Source organism: Rhinoraja longicauda, chromosome 8, assembly GCF_053455715.1.
Source record: "Rhinoraja longicauda isolate Sanriku21f chromosome 8, sRhiLon1.1, whole genome shotgun sequence".
Classification (NCBI taxonomy): Eukaryota; Metazoa; Chordata; class Chondrichthyes; order Rajiformes; family Arhynchobatidae; genus Rhinoraja; species Rhinoraja longicauda.
In genome coordinates this window covers 2,404,071-2,422,924 of record NC_135960.1, presented here as the reverse complement: position 1 = coordinate 2,422,924, position 18,854 = coordinate 2,404,071, and the positions used below count along the sequence as shown (strand labels likewise).

At 49.8% G+C, this 18,854-nt stretch overlaps 1 protein-coding gene across 1 annotated transcript in view; it reads right to left on the bottom strand.

The window, feature by feature from the left end:
• Nucleotides 1-18,854, bottom strand: part of catip (ciliogenesis associated TTC17 interacting protein) — a 40,924-nt gene that overhangs the window by 14,634 nt on the left and 7,436 nt on the right. Inside the window, exons 2-9 of the mRNA XM_078404356.1 lie at nt 15,962-16,239; nt 14,846-14,929; nt 13,661-13,744; nt 12,569-12,652; nt 11,227-11,310; nt 9,419-9,505; nt 7,523-7,808; nt 1,880-2,065 (exon numbers count right to left, since the gene is read on the bottom strand). Coding sequence (XP_078260482.1) covers nt 1,880-2,065; nt 7,523-7,808; nt 9,419-9,505; nt 11,227-11,310; nt 12,569-12,652; nt 13,661-13,744; nt 14,846-14,929; nt 15,962-16,228 — 1,162 coding nt within the window. The 5' untranslated portion in view covers nt 16,229-16,239. The remainder of the gene's footprint in view (nt 1-1,879; nt 2,066-7,522; nt 7,809-9,418; nt 9,506-11,226; nt 11,311-12,568; nt 12,653-13,660; nt 13,745-14,845; nt 14,930-15,961; nt 16,240-18,854) is intronic.

Sequence of the window (18,854 nt, the reverse complement as noted above, 5' to 3'; positions counted from 1 at the left end):
CGACAATGCCGAGTCAGGTCGATACAAGTTGGGGTTTTTTTGTGAAACTAGCACCTGGCTAAGAGATTACACCGTCTTCGGAAACGTCGCAAAATTCCCATGCTTACCCGACCGTCAAACTGTCGCCTCCAATCTACCCGTCAAATGTCCTGACGGTAAATAAATTGGTTAAACAAAACTATCTTTTGGTATCTTCAAATGCCTTTTCTTAATTTAATATTACGTGCTTCTAAATGCATCTGCGACAACCCAGCAAACCAGGGGACAGCGTGCAACAGACAGCGCCCGCAATAAGCAACGATACCTGGCGACAAGCCAGCTGTCGCCGAGAGATTTCTATGTGGAATTTTTTTTCCGTGACGCGCTGAGATCCGCTATGATTCATTGAAGACTCCTCACGATCACGCTCGCCCGCGACACCCCGGCAAACGGTCACACACAGCCTAGTCACCGCCGGCAGTCGCCTTAACATCGCCTAACTGGGACAGGCCCTTTAGTCAGCGAGTAGTTAATCTGTGGAACTCATTGCCACAGACGGCTGTGGAGGCAAGGTCAGTGGATATTTTTAAGGCAGAGATAGACAAGTTCTTGATTAGAACGGGAGTCAAGGGTTATGGGGAGAAGGCAGGAGAATAGGATTAGGACGCAGAGATCAGCCATGATTGAATGGCGGAGTAGACACGATGGGCCGAATGGCCTAATTCTACTCCTATAACTTGTGAACTTGTGTGACATGTCTTTGTTTTGCGTACCGTACAATCCGTATGCAAAGAGTCGCCACGTATAGGGCGCTGACAAAGTCACAAAGTACTCCATGTGGTACAGGCGGCACGGTGGTGCAGCGGTAGAGTTGCTGCCTCACAGCGCCGGAGACCCAGGTTCCATCCCGACCACGGGTGCCGTCTGTACGGAGTTTGTACGTTCTCCCCGTGACCTGCGTGGGGTTTTCTCCGGGACCTTTGGTTTCCTCCCGCACTCCAAAGACGTGCAGGTTTGTTGGTTAATTGGCTTGGCAGAAGTGACCCTGACCTACTGAGTTACTCGAGCATTTTGTGTCTTCCCTTAGTAAACCAATGACTTTAGACTTTTAGAGACACGGCCCTCTGGCCCACCGAGTCCACGCCAACCAGCGGGCACTATCCTACACACGAGGGGCCAATTTACAATTTTGTGTGCGTGTGTATGTATCTGTCTGTGTGTGTGCACACATGTACCCGTTTGTATGTGTGTGGGTGTGCAGGTGCATATGTGTGTCTGCATCAGTGTTTGTGTGCATGCGTGTATCTGTGTGTGTATACATGTATCTGTGTGTGTATGCATCAATGTGTGTGTGTGTGCGTGCTGCGTGCGTGTCCTTCTTTGTGTGTGTGTGCGTGAGTGTATGTCTGTATGTACCCCTGTGTGTGTGTGTGTGTGTGTATGTGTGTATGTCTGTATGTACCTGTGTGTGTGTGTGTGTGTGTGTGTGTGTATGTATGTCTGTATGTACCTCTGTGTGAGTGTGTGTGCACGTGTGTGTGTACGTCTGTATGTACCTCTGTGTGTGTGTGTGTGTGTGTGTGTGTGTGTGTGTGTGTGTGTGTGTGCACGTGTGTGTGTATGTCTGTATGTACCTCTGTGTGTGTGTGTGAGTGTGTGTGTGTTTTTCTCATTTATTGTTTACAGTGTACTATGTTTACATATTCTGTTGTGCTGCTGCAAGTCAGATTTTTCTTCTTCTATATGACAATATAACACTCTTGACACGTGCCCGCGTGTACCTGTGCGTGCGTGCGTGCGTGCGTGCGTGCGTGCAGCAGCTGCAGCCGGGGATGGGAGAGATGGACAATAGCCGTTCCTCAGACTGGGGTGGTGGGGGGGACGGACGAAGGTGACCTACCTGAGATGGAGGTGCCGCAGGGGATGCTGTCGATGGAGCCGTGGCTGCTGGCGTTCACCCCGACCCCGGGCACTCTCTCACAGATGATGGGATGGAAGGAGATGATAAATTCACCTAGTTCAGTGCCCATGTCCGAAACCGTCACCAGGGAATCGGTGAAGTGCATCAACGCCAGGTCGTCCGAAGCTGCAACAGACAATAGACAATAGACAACAGGTGCAGGAGGAGGCCATTTGGCCCTTCGAGCCAGCACCGCCATTCAATGTGATCATGGCTGATCATTCACAATCAGTACCCCGTTCCTGCCTTCTCCCCGTACCCCCTGACTCCGCTATCCTTAAGAGCTCCATCTAGCTCCAACGGATAGTACGGGAAGCGACAGTGACGAGGGACGTAAAGCGGTGGGCTGACCATTCAGAGGCCATGCTGCAGGATGCACTGAGCGAAGTCGACTGGAACATGTTCCAAGCAAGTTCCAGAGACGTAAATGAGTTTGCGGAAGCGGTTACGGACTTCATTGCCACAATAGCCGATACCATCATCCCCACGGTAAGGGTCAGTATCTTCCCTAACCAAAAACCCTGGGTGGACAGGTCTATTCGCGTGGCCTTGAATGCTCGCACCGCTGCTTACAACTCCGGCCTGGCATCCGACAACATGGATGACTACAAGGGAGAGTCCTACCGACTGCGAAGGGCAGTGAAGGATGCAAAAAAGAGGTACCGGGACAAGATGGAGTCACAGATGGAGCAGCAGGACACAATAGACAATAGACAATAGACAATAGGTGCAGGAGTAGGCCATTCAGCCCTTCGAGCCAGCACCGCCATTCAATGCGATCATGGCTGATCACTCTCAATCAGTACCCCGTTCCTGCCTTCTCCCCATACCCCCTCACTCCGCTATCCTTAAGAGCTCTATCCAGCTCTCTCTTGAAAGCATCCAACGAACTGGCCTCCACTGCCTTCTGAGGCAGAGAATTCCACACCTTCACCACCCTCTGACTGAAAAAGTTCTTCCTCATCTCCGTTCTAAATGGCCTACCCCTTATTCTTAAACTGTGGCCCCTTGTTCTGGACTCCCCCAACATTGGGAACATGTTATCTCCCTCTAATGTGTCCAATCCCCTAATTATCTTATATGTTTCAATAAGATCCCCCCGCATCCTTCTAAATTCCAGTGTATACAAGCCCAATCGCTCCAGCCTTTCAACATACGACAGTCCCGCCATTCCGGGAATTAACCTAGTGAACCTACGCTGCATGCCCTCCATAGCAAGAATATCCTTCCTCAAATTTGGAGACCAAAACTGCACACAGTACTCCAGGTGCGGTCTCACCAGGGCCCGGTACAACTGTAGAAGGACCTCTTTGCTCCTATACTCAACTCCTCTTGTTACGAAGGCCAACATTCCATTGGCTTTCTTCACTGCCTGCTGTACCTGCATGCTTCCTTTCATTGACTGATGCACTAGGACACCCAGATCTCGTTGTACTCCCCCTCCTCCTAACTTGACACCATTCAGATAATAATTTGCCTTTCTATTCTTACTTCCAAAGTGAATAACCTCACACTTATCTACATTAAACTGCATCTGCCATGTATCCGCCCACTCACACAACCTGTCCAAGTCACCCTGCAGCCTTATTGCATCTTCCTCACAATTCACACTACCCCCCAACTTAGTATCATCTGCAAATTTGCTAATGGTACTTTTAATCCCTTCGTCTAAGTCATTAATGTATATCGTAAATAGCTGGGGTCCCAGCACCGAACCTTGCGGTACCCCACTGGTCACTGCCTGCCATTCCGAAAGGGACCCATTTATCCCCACTCTTTGTTTTCTGTCTGTCAACCAATTTTCTATCCATGTCAGTACCCTACCCCCAATACCATGTGCCCTAATTTTGCCCACTAATCTCCTATGTGGGACCTTGTCGAAGGCTTTCTGAAAGTCGAGGTACACCACATCCACTGACTCTCCCTTGTCAATTTTCCTAGTTACATCCTCAAAAAATTCCAGTAGATTTGTCAAGCATGATTTCCCCTTCGTAAATCCATGCTGACTCGGAATGATCCCGTTACTGCTATCCAAATGCTCAGCAATTTCGTCTTTTATAATTGACTCCAGCATCTTCCCCACCACTGATGTCAGACTAACTGGTCTATAATTACCCGTTTTCTCTCTCCCTCCTTTCTTAAAAAGTGGGATAACATTTGCTATCCTCCAATCCACAGGAACTGATCCTGAATCTATAGAACATTGAAAAATGATCTCCAATGCTTCCACTATTTCTAGAGCCACCTCCTTAAGTACTCTGGGTTGCAGACCATCAGGCCCTGGGGATTTATCAGCCTTCAGTCCCATCAGTCTACCCAAAACCATTTCCTGCCTAATGTGGATTTCCTTCAGTTCCTCCATCACCCTAGGTTCTCCGGCCCCTAGAACATTTGGGAGATTGTGTGTATCTTCCTCAGTGAAGACAGATCCAAAGTAACGGTTTAACTCGTCTGCCATTTCTTTGTTCCCCATAATAAATTCCCCTGCTTCTGTCTTCAAGGGACCCACATTTGCCTTGACTATTTTTTTCCTCTTCACGTACCTAAAAAAACTTTTGCTATCCTCCTTTATATTATTGGCTAGTTTACCCTCGTACCTCATCTTTTCTCCCCGTATTGCCTTTTTAGTTAACTTTTGTTGCTCTTTAAAAGAGTCCCAATCCTCTGTCTTCCCACTCTTCTTTGCTATGTTATACTTCCTCTCCTTAATTTTTATGCTGTCCCTGACTTCCCTTGTCAGCCACAGGTGTCTCTTACTCCCCTTAGAGTCTTTCCACCTCTTTGGAATAAATTGATCCTGCAACCTCTGCATTATTCCCAGGAATACCTGCCATTGCTGTTCTACCGTCTTCCCTGCTAGGGCCTCCTTCCAATCAATTTTGGCCAGCTCCTGCCTCATGCCTCTGTAATCCCCTTTGCTATACTGACACTTCCGATTTTCTGCCTTTCCATTTGCAGAGTAAAACGGACTATAACTAGCTACAGGTCCAGCACCCCCTCAACCGGAAGTGCTGGCTCCTCCTTAGCTGATGACCTGAACTCTTTTTACGCACGGTTTGAGACGGGTAACACCACCAGCTCGCCGTCTAAAAACAGCACCGAAGGGGCGCTGGCTAGCGAGGCTGGAGGGGGATCCACCGCCGGGGATGTGCACACATTCTCGGTGTCCGAGCATGAGGTGAGGTGGGCTCTGACGCGTGTGAACACGAGGAAAGCTGGAGGCCCAGATGGTATATCTGGGCGAGTACTAAAGTCTTGTGCTACTCAGCTTGCTCCAGTGCTCACCACAATATTCAACCTCTCCTTGGCAAAGTCCGTGGTCCCTGCATGCTTCAAAAGATCCATCATTGTACCGGTGCCAAAGAATGCCTCTCCAGCGTGTTTAAATGACCACCGACCGGTGGCCCTCACCTCGGTTGTCATGAAATGCTTTGAGAGGCTAGTCAAGAAGCACATCTGCGCCCTCCTTCCTCGCAACATGGACCCACTACAGTTCGCATACCGTCCGAACAGGTCCACGGATGATGCGGTCTCCCAGGTTCTACACACCGCTCTCTCTCATCTGGACAGCCAGGGGGGCTATGTGAGGATGCTGTTCATTGACTTTAGTTCAGCATTCAACACAATAGTCCCCAGCAGACTGGTTGAGAAGCTGCTGGAACTGGGGCTTAGCACCCCTCTGTGTGCCTGGGTCCTGGACTTTCTCACTGCCAGGCCCCAAGTGGTCAGGATGGGGGAACACACATCTAGCTCCCTCATCCTGAACATAGGATCCCCCCAGGGCTGCGTCCTTAGCCCCCTACTGTACTCCCTGTACACACATGACTGTGGGGCCAGGTTCAGCTCAAACTCCATCATCAAGTTTGCTGATGACACTGTGGTGGTGGGCCGGATCTCCAACAACGATGAGAAGGCCTACCGGGAGGAGGTGGCTGATCTGGCACTCTGGTGTCAGGACAATAGCCTCCTCTTGAATGTCACTAAAACAAAGGAGCTGATTGTGGACTTCAGAAGGGCTAAACATCCAAGGACGTACACGCCACTGGAGATAAATGGGTCTATTGTGGATAGGGTGAGCAGTTTCAAATACTTGGGAGTCCGCATCGCAGAGGATCTGACGTGGGCAACGCACATTGCCGCACTGGTGGGTAAGGCTAAGCAGCGCCTTTACCACCTTAGACAACTGAGGAAATTCAGAGTGTCGCTGAGGATCCTTCATTGCTTCTACTCTGGGGCTGTAGAGAGCATCCTGTCCGGCAACATTACAGTCTGGTTTGGGAACAGCTCTGCCCAGGACAGGATGGCCCTGCAGAGAGTAGTGCGTTCGGCAGAACGCACCATGGGAACTACACTCGTCCCCCTGCAGGACCTATACATCAGGAGGTGCAGATCCAGAGCAAGCAAGATCATGAGGGACCCCTGCCACCCCAGTAACGGACTGTTCCAGATGCTACGATCAGGCAAACGCCTCCGCTGTCACGCTGTGAAAACGGAGAGGATGAGAAGGAGCTTCTTCCCACAGGCCATCAGGACTGTCAACTTTTATAACCCCAGAGACTAAATTTTTGTCGACACTTTTTGTGCTATGTTTAGTAACTTATTAACTTTATTTATATGCTGTAACTGTAATTATTTTTGTGCACAACCCGCAGGCATTGCCACTTTCATTTCACTGCACATCGAGTATGTGTATGTGACAAATAAATTTGACTTGACTTGACTTGACTAGCTCTCTCTTGAATGCATTCAGAGAATTGGCCTCCACTGCCTTCTGAGGCAGAAAACTCCACAGATTCACAACTCTCTGACTGAAAAAGGGGTTTTCCTCATCTCAGCTCTAAATTTCAAGAGTTATACATCGTGGAAACAGGCCCCTTGGCCCAACTTCTGTCCCTTAAAATATCAAAAGGACTGGACACGCTAGATGCAGGAAAAATGTTCCCAATGTTGGGGGAGTCCAGAACCAGGGGCCACACAGTCTAAGAATAAAGGGGAGGATATTTAAAACTGAGGTGAGAGAAAACTTTTTCACCCAGAGAGTTGTGAATTTGTGGAATTCTCTGCCACAGAGGGCAGTGGAGGCCGATTCACTGGATGGGTTTAAGAGAGAGTTAGATAGAGCTCTAGGGGCTAGGGGAATCAAGGGATATGGGGAGAAGGCAGGCACGGGTTACTGATTGTGGATGATCAGCCATGATCACAATGAATGGCGGTGCTGGCTCAAAGGGCCGAATGGCCTCTCCTGCACCTATTGTCTATGTTTCTATGTTTCCTTCTGGATGGGAGAGGGGAGAAGAGGGAGTGACCGGGGTGAGACTAGTCTGAGAGTCTCCTATGAGGTAGATGGTATTTTAACTTGGCATCATGTGGGGCACGGACATTGCGGGCCGAATGGCCTGTTCCTGTGCTGTACTGTTCTATGTAGCAACCCGCCTCAGGCCTACTGTGTCTGGTCCTACAGTGTCTGGGCCTACAGCGTCCGGGCCTACAGCGCCCCCCGGGCCTAATACGGGACAAATCAATTTAGCCCAAAATACGGGATGTCCCGGCTAATATGGGACAGTTGGCAACCGTAATACTCACTGATTGAAGCCAGGAAATCGATGGCCTCTGGACTTGCTTTGGGCAAGGGTGGTGGAGGTGGAGGTGGTGCTGGTGTCTCCTCCGCAGGCTGTTGTGGGGACGTCTGCTCTTTCTCCGTTGTCGGGCTTGCTGGTTGCTCCTCGGAAGCATCCCGTTCCGAGCCTTTTGCGTCTTCCATGGGTGACCACCCCTTTGGGCTGGTTTCGGCCTCCGGGGAAATGGTCGCCTTGAGGGCCGTCGGCTTCGGAGTGGTTGCCCGCAGTGTCGAATCTCTCGGGGCTGTCACCTAATAAGTCATGGGAGCACAATTAGGCCATTCGGCCCATCGAGCCTAATCTGCCATTCCATCACCACTCATCTATCTTCTCACCCTGTCATGACAATAGACAATAGACAATAGGTGCAAGAGGAGGCCATTCGGCCCTTCGAGCCAGCACCGCCATTCAATGTGATCATGGCTGATCATTCTCAATCAGTACCCCGTTCCTGCCTTCTCCCCATACCCACTGACTCCGCTATCCTTAAGAGCTCGATCTAGCTCTCTCTTGAATGCATTCGGAGAATTGGCCTCCACTGCCTTCTGAGGCAGAGAATTCCACAGATTCACAACTCTCTGACTGAAAAGGTTTTTCCTCATCTCAGTTCTAAATGGCCTACCCCTTATTCTTAAACTGTGGCCCCTTGTTCTGGACTCCCCCAACATCGGGAATATGTTTCCTGCCTCTAACGTGTCCAACCCCTTAATAATCTTATACGTTTCGATAAGATCTCCTCTCATCCTTCTAAATTCCAGTGTATACAAGCCCATAGAAACATATAAAATAGGTGCTGGAGTAAGCAATTCTGCCCTGTGTTCCAGCATCGCCATTCAATATGATCATGGATGATCATCCAAAATCAGTACCCCGTTCCTGCTTTTTCCCCGTATCCCTTGATTCCGTTAGCCCGAAGAGCTGAATCTAACTCAACCCCATTCTCCTGCCTTCTCCCCATAACAAAAGTTCATAAGTTCCAGGAGCAGAATTAGGCCGTTCGGGCTCTATAGCTCTACTCCGGCATTCAATCATAGGTGATCTATCTTCCCCTCTCAACCCCATTCTGTCAATCTCTGCTTTAAGAATATCCATTGTCAAGGCCTTCACAGCCGTCTGTGGTAATGAATTCCACAGAGTTCGCCACAAGAGAACGAATAGGTACCCGGGGGGGGGGGGGGGGGGGGGATAAGGCGGGCGGTGGCAGGCAGAAGATAGGACTGTTTGGTGAGCTTTCTTGGCGGCAAAACGTGGCCACACTTGTGTGCCGCCCTGGTGAGGAATGCTGTGTGATGTGACCGGGTTGTATACAGAAGAGAGAGAGGGAGGGAAAGAGGGACGGAGGGAGAGAGAGAGAGAGAGGGAGAGTGGGAGAGAGAGAGACGGAGGGGGAGAGAGAGAGAGAGGGAGGGGGAAAGAGGGGAAAAAAAAGAGTTTAAAAAATAATAATTTTTTTTTAAAAAATCTTAAAAATAAACATATGGGCGGCACGGTGGCACAGCGGTAGAGTTGATGCCTTACAGCGAATGCAGCGCCGGAGACTCAGGTTCGATCCTGACTACGGGCGCCGTCTGTACGGAGTTTGTACGTTCTCCCCATGACCTGCGTGGGTTTTCTCCGAGATCTTCGGTTTCCTCCCACACTCCAAAGATGTGCAGGTATGTAGGTTAATTGACTGGGTAAATATAAAAATTGTCCCTAGTATGTGTAGGATAGTGTTAATGTGCGGGGATCGCTGGGCGGCGCAGACTCGGTGGGCCGAAGGGCCTGTTTCCGCGCTGTATCTCTAAATCTAAAAACAAAGCATTTCACTGTACCTCGGTACGTGTGACAATAAAGTATCATTGGAATCATTGACCTTTACCTCATCCGCAAACTTGGTCTCTCTGAAGGAGAGAGATGGTTCTCTCGGAGATGCTGCCCGTCCTGTTTCATCCGTCGGCGTTGTCATCTAATGTTCATAAGTGATACGGAGCAGAATTAGCCCATTCGGCCCATCAAGTCTACTCCGCCATTCAATCATGGCTGATCTATCTCTCCCTCTTAACCCCATTCTCCTGCCTTCTCCCCATAACCCCTGACACCCGCACTGATCAAGAATCTATCTATCTCTGCCTTACAAATACCCACTGACTTGTGGCCTCCACAGCCGTCTGTGGCAACGAATTCCACAGATACACTGCCCTCTGGCTAAAGAAATTCCTCCTCATCTCCTTCCTAAAGGAACGTCCTTTAATTCTGAGGCTGTGCCCTCTGGTCCTAGATTCTCCCACTAGTGGAAAATCCTCTCCACATCCACTCGACCCAGGCCGCTCACTATTCGGTACGTTTCAATGAGGTCCCCCCTCATTCTTCTAAACTCCGTACAGACAGCACTCCGTACCAACTCCGTACAGACAGTACCCGTAGTCAGGATGGAACCCGGCTCTCTGGTGCTGCAAGCACTGTAAGGCTAAACCTCTACCGCTGCGCCACCATGGCCGCCCCAGGTCTGCTGTATGATGTGACTGGGTTGTATGTAAATCAAAGCATTTCACTGTACCTCGCTCGGTACATGTGACAATAATGTGACAATAATGTCTGAAGAAGGGTCTCGACGCGAAACGTCACCCTTTCCTTCTCTCCTGAGATGCTGCCTGACCCGCTGAGTTACTCCAGCATTTTGTGAATAAATACCTTCGATTTGTACCAGCATCTGCAGTTATTTTCTTACATAATGTTTCATTGAATCATTGACCTCCTTGACCTCATCCGCGAACTTGGTCTCTCTGAAGATGAGAGATGGTTGTTTCGGAGATGTTGCCCGCCCTGTTGCATCTGCCGGGGTCGTCACCTGATAGGTTCACGAGTCATAGGAGCAGAATTAGGCCATTTGGCCCATCGAGTCCATTCAATCACGGCTGATCTGACTTTCCCTCTCAACTTCGACATGTTGGTCGGTGTGGGCAAGTTGGGCTGAAGGGCCCGCATCCTAGGCGTCGGTGAATGAGGAGGGCCGCCTAGAACGAAGGGGAGCCACGTGGGGATGGGGGCAAGGATGGGGTTAGGGGGGGCTGCTGCCACGAGCGGCGGCAGGCAGGCAGAAGATAGAACTGCCCGGTGAACGTTTGTAACTTTGTCAGTGCCAAAATAATGTTTCATTGAATCATTGACCTCCTTTACCTCATCCGCGAACTTGGTCTCTCTGAAGGAGATGAGAGATGGTTGTTTTGGAGATGTTGCCCGTCCTGTTGCATCTGCTGGGGTTGTCACCTGATAAGTCCATAAGTCACCGGAACGGAATTAAGCCGATTGGCCCATCGAGTCCGTCTTTCCCTCTCAACCCCGACATGTTGGTCGCTGTGGGCAAGTTGGGCTGAAGGGCCTGTTTTCACGTCGTCGGAGAGCGAGGAGGGAAAATCAGAGAGTGGTCGTGGGAGAGTGAGGAGGGCCGTCGGGAACGATGGGGGACCCGGCTGGGGGGGGGGGGGGGGTTGGGGGCTACGTGGGCAGGCAGAAGATAGGACTCGTCGGTGAACCTTTGGAACTTTGTTGATGCCAAAACGTAGCCACACTTCCGTACCGCCCATGTGAGGTCTGCTGTATGTTTTTTTTTTACCGCATTGCGTACAAAATAAAGCATTTCACTGTACCTCGGTACATGGGACAACAAAGTATCATTGAATCATTTACCTCATCCGCGAACTTTGCCGATCTGACAGCCACTATTTCTCTCGGAGATGTTGCCCGTCCTGCTGCATCTGTCGGGGTTGTCTCCTGATAAACTCAAAAGGTCATAGGAGAAGAATTAGGCCAATTGGCCTATCGAGTCTACTCCGCCATTCAATCGCGGCTGATCTATCTTTCCCGCTCAACCCCAGTTTCCTGCCTTCTCCCCAGAACTCCTGATACCCGAACTAATCAAGAATCGTATACACTGGAATTTAGACTTGTATACACTGGAATTTAGACTTGTATACACTGGAATTTAGACTTGTATACACTGGAATTTAGACTTGTATACACTGGAATTTAGCAGGATGAGAGGGGATCTTATCGAAACGTATACGATTATTAAGGGGATGGACACGTTAGAGGCAGGAAACATGTTCCCAATGTTGGAAGAGTCCAGAACAAGGGGCCACAGTTTAAGAATAAGGGGTAGGTCATTTAGAACTGAGATGAGGAAAAACTTTTTCAGTCAGAGAGTTGTGAATCTGTGGAATTCTCTGCCTCAGAAGGCAGTGGAGGCCAATTCTCTGAATGCATTCAAGAGAGAGCTAGAGCTCTTAAGGATAGCGGAGTCAGGGGGTATGGGGAGAAGGCAGGAACTGAAGGGGTACTGATTGTGAATGATCAGCCATGATCACATTGAATGGCGGTGCTGGCTCAAAGGGCCGAATGGCCTCCTCCTGCACCTATTGTCTATTGTCTATTGTCTAATCTGTCCATCCCTGCTTTAAGAATACACAATGACCTGGACTCCGCAATCATCTGTGGCAATGAATTCCGCAGATTCACCACCCTCTGAGTAAAGAAATTTCTACTCGTCTCCTTTCGGAAGGGACTTTCCTTTAATTGTGAGGCTGTGCCCTTTGGTCCGAGACTCTCCCACTAGTGGAAACATCCTCTCCACATCCACTCTATCCAAGCCTTTCATTATTCGGTACGTGACAATGAGGTTCCCCACACCCCATGTCTCCGAGGCAGAGAGTATCACAACGTTTCAGAAACACCTAGACAGGTGCGTGGATAGGATAGGTTTAGAGGGATATTGGGCCGAATGTAAGCAGGTGGGGTTAGTGTTGCTGGAACATGTTGGTCAGTGTGAGCGTTAGCCTGGAGGGCCTGTTTCCACTTCACGGGAGAATGAAGAGAGCTGCCGAGAACGAAGGGGGAACGAGCGGCTCGGTAGCAGGGGGGGTGGGAGGGGGGGTAAGGGGATGGCAACACTTGTGTACTGTATGATTTGACCCGGTTGTATGCAAACGTACATATGACAGTAACGTTTCATTGTATCATTGACCTCCTTTACCTCATCCGCGAACTTTGTCGATCTGACAGACGGTGATTCTCTCGGAGATGTTGCCCGTCCTGCTGCATCTGTCGGGGTTGTCTCCTGATAAACTCAAAAAGTCATAGGAGCAGAATTAGGCCAATTGGCTCATGCAGTTGAGAATCTATGCTATTAGCTGATATAGTCAATTAGAGATATTGTATTTTGTTGTAGTTGAGATGGTTTCTTTTGTTGTTTTAGCTAATATAAAATGAATGCTTATTTTCAGTGGAAAGCAGTAAGATGGATGCTTGTGGCAGAAATGTTATCCTTGGGAACGGAATGTGCTTGTCCCTTTACGAATGATAAGGAGTGTACAGAAGAGTAGGGCCTCTTGTTCTTAAATTACTCCCCCACTCCTCTGTCTGACTGTGTAAGTGCTGTGTATTAAAACAGTAAAGCAAGGTCATGCAGCTCGAGATTGCTCGTGTATAGAGATAAAGAAAGTTTCCTTCTTAGTAACAACTCCTTATATGGGTGCGCATGAAAGTAGGAAAAGTTTTGAATCCACTCTAGGTGAATTAATGCGTTTCTCCAAAAGCATGTGACTTATATTAATGGTTTGGTTTCTGAGCATGTGACCTGTATTAATGATTTTGTTTTCTCTGTACGGGAATTGTATGATTATTCAGACTGAAGATAAAGAACTTGATTTATCACAGTCTCCTCCCCCATTCAATCTCGACTGATCTATCTTTCACTCCCAACCCCGACATGTTGGTCGATGTGGGCAAGTTGGGCCGAAGGGCCTGTTTCCGCGCCGTCGGATATGGGCCAAAAATATGCAGCTGGGACTAGTGTAGATGGGACATATCGGTCTGTGTGGGCAAGTTGGGCCGAAGGACCTGTATCCACGCAGTCGGTGAACGAGGCCAATCACGGCCGATCTATCTTACTCTCTCAACCCTGACATGTTAGTCCATGTGGGCAAGTTGGGCCGAAGGGCCTGTTTCCACGCCGTCAGAGAGTGAGGGGGGGTGGGGGGGGGGGTGGTCAGAGAGCGAGGAGGGCCATGGGAGACTGAGGAGGGCCGCCGAGAACAAAGGGGGACCCAGAGGGGTCCTGCTTTACCTCATCCGCGAACTTTGTCGACCTGACAGATGGTGATTCTCTTGGAGATGTTGCCCGTTCTGCTGAATCTGTCGGGGTTGTCTCCTAATAAATTCAAAAAGTCATGGGTGCAGAATTAGGCCATTTGGCCCATCGAGTCTACCCCGCCACTCAAACACGACTGATCTCTATTTCCCTCCTAACCCTATTCTCCTGCCTTTTCCCCATAACCCCTGACACCTGTACTAATCAAGCATCTATCAGAGGTTCACCTGCACCTCCTCCAACCTCATCTATTGTATCCGGTGTTCCAGATGTTAACTTCTCTACATCGGCGAGACCAAACGTAGGCTCAGCGATCGTTTCGCTCACACCTTCGCTCAGTCCGCCTTAACCAACCAGATCTCCCGGTGGCTGAGCACATCAACTCCCCCTCCCGCTCCCAGTCTGACCTTTCTGCCATGGGCCTCCTCCAGTGTCATAGTGAGGCCCACCGCAAATTGGAGGAACAGCACCTCATATTTCGCTTGGGCAGCTTGCAGCCCAGCGGTATCCTTTTATTGTGAGGCTGTGCCACCTGGTCCTAGACTCTCCCACTAGTGGAAACATCCTCTCCACATCCACTCTATCCAGGCCGCTCACTATTCTGTAAGTTTCAATGAGGTCCACTCTCATCCTTCTGAACTCCAGTGAGTACAGGCCCAGTGCCATCAAACGTTCATAATACATTAACCCAATCATTTGTGGGCTCATTCTCGTAAACCACCTCTGGACCCTAGACTGCTCAGGTAGATGCACAGAGTCTCTGACCCAGAGTAAGGGATTCAAGAACCAGAGAACATAGGTTTAAGGTGAAGGGGGGGGGGGGGGAAGATTTAATTAGGAACCTGAGGGGGGACTTTTTCACACAAAGGGTGGTGGGTGTATGGAATGAGTTGCTGGAGGAGGTAGTTGAGGCAGGTTCTGTTGCATCGTTTAAGAAACATTTAGACAGGTACATGGATAGGATAGGTTTAGAGGGATATGGGCCTAATGTAGGCAGATGGGACTAGTGTAGATGGCTCATGCTGGTTGGTGTGGACAAGTTGGGCCGAAGGGCCTGTTCCCACGCCCTCGGAGACCCGTCGGAGAGCAAGGAGGGCCGCATTTCACTGTACCTCGGTACATGGGACAATAAAGTATCATTAAATCATTAACCTCCTTTACCTCATCCGCGAACTTTGTCGATCTGACAGCCACTAGTTCTCTCGGAGATGTTGCCCGTCCTGCTGCATCTGTCGGGGTTGTCCCCTGATAAATTCAAAAAGTCATAGGAGCAGAATTAGGCCAATTGGCCCATCGAGTCTACCCCGCCATTCAATCACGGCTGACCTACCTTTCCCACTCAATCCTGACATGTTGGTCGGTATGGGGAGGTTGGGCTGAACCACGGCGTTTCCACGACGTCGGTGAATGAGGAGGGACGTCGGAGAGCGAAGGGTGGGGGGGGGGGGGGGGGGCAGCTGCCCCAAGAGGTCCTTCTGCAGTTGCACAGGGCCCCAGTGAGACCGCACCTGGAGTACTGTGTGCAGTTTTGGTCTCCAAATTTGAGGAAGGATATTCTTGCTATTGAGGGCGTGCAGCGTAGGTTTACTAGGTTAATTCCCGGAATGGCGGGACTGTCATATGTTGAAAGACTGGAGCGACTAGGCTTGTATACACTGGAATTCAGAAGGATGAGAGGAGATCTTATCGAAACGTATAAGATTATTAAGCGGTTGGACACGTTAGAGGCAGGAAACATGTTCCCAATGTTGGGGGAGTCCAGAACAAGAGGCCACAGTTTAAGAATAAGGGGTAGACCATTTAGAACGGAGATGAGGAAAAACTTTTTCAGTCAGAGAGTTGTAAATCTGTGGAATTCTCTGCCTCAGAAGACAGTGGAGGCCAATTCTCTGAATGCATTCAAGAGAGAGCTAGATAGAGCTCTCGGGGCTAGCGGAGTCAGGGGGTATGGGGAGAAGGCAGGAACGGGGTACTGATTGAGAATGATCAGCCATGATCACATTGAATGGCGGTGCTGGCTCGAATCAAGCATCTGTCAGAGGTTCACCTGCCTCTAACGTGTCCAACCCCTTAATAATCTTATACGTTTCGATAAGATCTCCTCTCATCTGTCTAAATTCCAGTGTATACAAGCCTAGTCGCTCCAGTCTTTCAACATACGACAGTCCCGCTATGTTTCATGCCTGTCTCGGGGTCGATGACCCTGCTCCGGGTGTCGTGTGTCTCAGGACACCAGCTCTGGACAGGGAGTTGTTTCATCTCTCGGGGGGTCGTTACCTCCTCCCAGGACGAGGTCCCTCCCGATGGAGTAATCTCCTCCGGGGTCTTTCCGCCGGCCGGCGTCGAATCGCCCGTGACTCCTACATCGCTCAGAGACGGCCGCAGTGAGGTGGCTCCCTTGACGGGTCTCTCCTCAGGCGGGGTGGTCTCCTCTTGGGATGAATCTTTACTGGGGGACTGCTCCTCGCTGGGTGACTTCCCCTCGCTCAGGGACAATTCCTCGCTCTGTTCCAACGGTGGGTCCTGAGAATCAGGGGCTGACATTCTTCCACCTGCTGCTCTGCAAAAGAGTTGAGATATCAATCAATGAAACTTCCCGCTGGACACGGTGTGCAGGGCTTGTACATGGTGTGCAGGGCTTGGACATGGTGTGCAGGGCTTGGACATGGTGTGCAGGGCTTGGACATGGTGTGCAGGGCTTGGACATGGTGTGCAGGGCTTGGACATGGTGTGCAGGGCAATAGACAATAGACAATCGGTGCAGGAAGAGGCCGTTCGGCCCTTCGAGCCAGCATCGCCATTCAATGTGATCATGGCTGATCATCCACAATCAGTACCCCGTTCCTGCCTTCTCCCCAAACCCCCTGACTCCGCTATCCTTAAGAGCTCTATCTAGCTCTCTCTTGAATGCATTCAGAGAACTGGCCTCCACTGCCTCCTGGGCTTGGACATGGTGTGCAGAGGTTGGACATGGTGTGCAGGGGTTGGACATGGTGTGCAGGGCTTGGACACGGTGTGCAGGGCTTGGACACGGTGTGCAGGGCTTGGACACGGTGTGCAGGGCTTGGACACGGTGTGCAGGGCTTGGACACGGTGTGCAGGGCTTGGACAAGGTGTGCAGGGCTTGGACACGGTGTGCAGGGCTTGGACACGGTGTGCAGGGGTTGGACACGGTGTGCAGGGCTTGGACACGGTGTGCAGGGGTTGGACACGGTGTGCAGGGCTTGGACATGGTGTGCAGGGCTTGGACACGGTGTGCAGGGCTTGGACACGGTGTGCAGGGGTTGGACATGGTGTGCAGGGCTTGGACACGGTGTGCAGGGGCTGGACATGGTGTGCAGGGGTTGGACATGGTGTGCAGGGGTGTTACACCCCCAACTCTCAATGATGACCAGAAGAACATGGATAATAGACGCAAAATGCTGGAGTAACTCAGCGGGTCCAGCACCATCTCTGGAGAATAGGAATAGGTTACGCTTTGGGTCTCGACCCGAAAAGTCACCTATTTAACTGTATGTTTGTGCTGTTATTTGTGAGCGGAGCACCTGGGCACATTCCTTGTATATGCATACTTGGCCAATAAATGTATTCATTCATTCATTCATTATTTCTATTCTCCAAGAAATGCTGTCTGACCGGCTGGGTTACTCCAGCTTTCACTGTCTGTCTTCAATGTAAACTAGAATCTGCAGTTCCTTCCTACATGGCGAATGGCAGTGCTGGCTTGAAGGGCCGAATGGCCTCCTCCTGCACCTATTGTCTATTGTCTACACACAGGTATATGGATAGTTTAGTTTAGTTTAGTTTAATTTAGTTTAGCTTAGTTTATTTTATAGGTACAGTGAAAACCTTTTGTTGCCTGTGGATTGGAGGGTAGCTAATGTTGTCCCACTTTTTAAGAAAGGAGGGAGAGAGAAAACGGGAAATTATAGACTAGTTAGTCTGACATCAGTGGTGGGGAAGATGCTGAAGTCAATTATAAAAGACGAAATAGTGGAGCATTTGGATAGCAGTAACAGGATCGTTCCGAGCCAGCATGGATTTACGAAGGGGAAATCATGCTTGACTAATCTACTGGAATCTTTTGAGGATGTAACTAGGAAAATTGACAAGGGAGAGCCGGTGGATGTGGTGTACCTCAACTTTCAGAAAGCCTTCGACAAGGTCCCACATAGGAGATTAGTGGGCAAAATTAGAGCACATGGTATTGGAGGTAGGGCACTGACATGGATAGAAAATTGATTGACAGACAGAAAGCAAAGAGTGGGGATAAATGGGTCCCTTTCAGAATGGCAGGCAGTGACTATTGGGGTACCGCAAGGCTCAGTGCTGGGACCGCAGCTATTTATAAAATACATGAATGACTTGGATGAAGGGCTTAAAAGTAACATTAGCAAATTTGCAGATGATACAAAGCTGGGTGGTAGTGTAAGCTGTGAGGAAGATTCTATGAGGTTGCAGGGTGACTTGGACAGGTTGTGTTAGTGGGCAGATGCATGGCAGATGCAGTTTAATGTGGATAAGTGTGAGGTTATCCACTTTGGTGGTAAGAATAAGAAGGCAGATTATTATCTGAATGGTGTCAAGTTAGGAAAAGGGGACGTACAACGAGAACTTGGTGTCCTAGTGCATCAGTTACTGAAAGGAAGCATGCAGGTACAGCAGGCAGTGAAGAAAGCCAATGGAATGTTGGCCTTCATAACAAGAGGAGTTGAGTATAGGACCAAAAAGTTCCTTCTGCAGTTGTATAGGGCCCTAGTGAGACCGCACCTGGAGTACTGTGTGCATTTTTGGTCTCCAAATTTGAGGAAGGATATTCTTGCTATTGAGGGCGTGCAGCGTAGGTTTACTAGGTTAATTCCCGGAATGGCGGGACTGTCATATGTTGAAAGACTGGAGTGGCTAGGCTTGTGTACACTGGAATTTAGAAGGATGAGAGGGGATCTTATCAAAACATATAATATTATTAAGGGGTTGGACACATTAGAGGCAGGAGCATGTTCCCAGTGTTGGGGGAGTCCAGAACCAGGGGCCACAGTTTAAGAATAAGGGGTAGGCCATTTAGAACGGAGATGAGGAAAACTTTTTCAGTCAGAGAGTTATAAATCTGTGGAATTCACTGCCTATGCATGATTACAATTGAGCCGTCCAAAATAATGTTTAATGCACG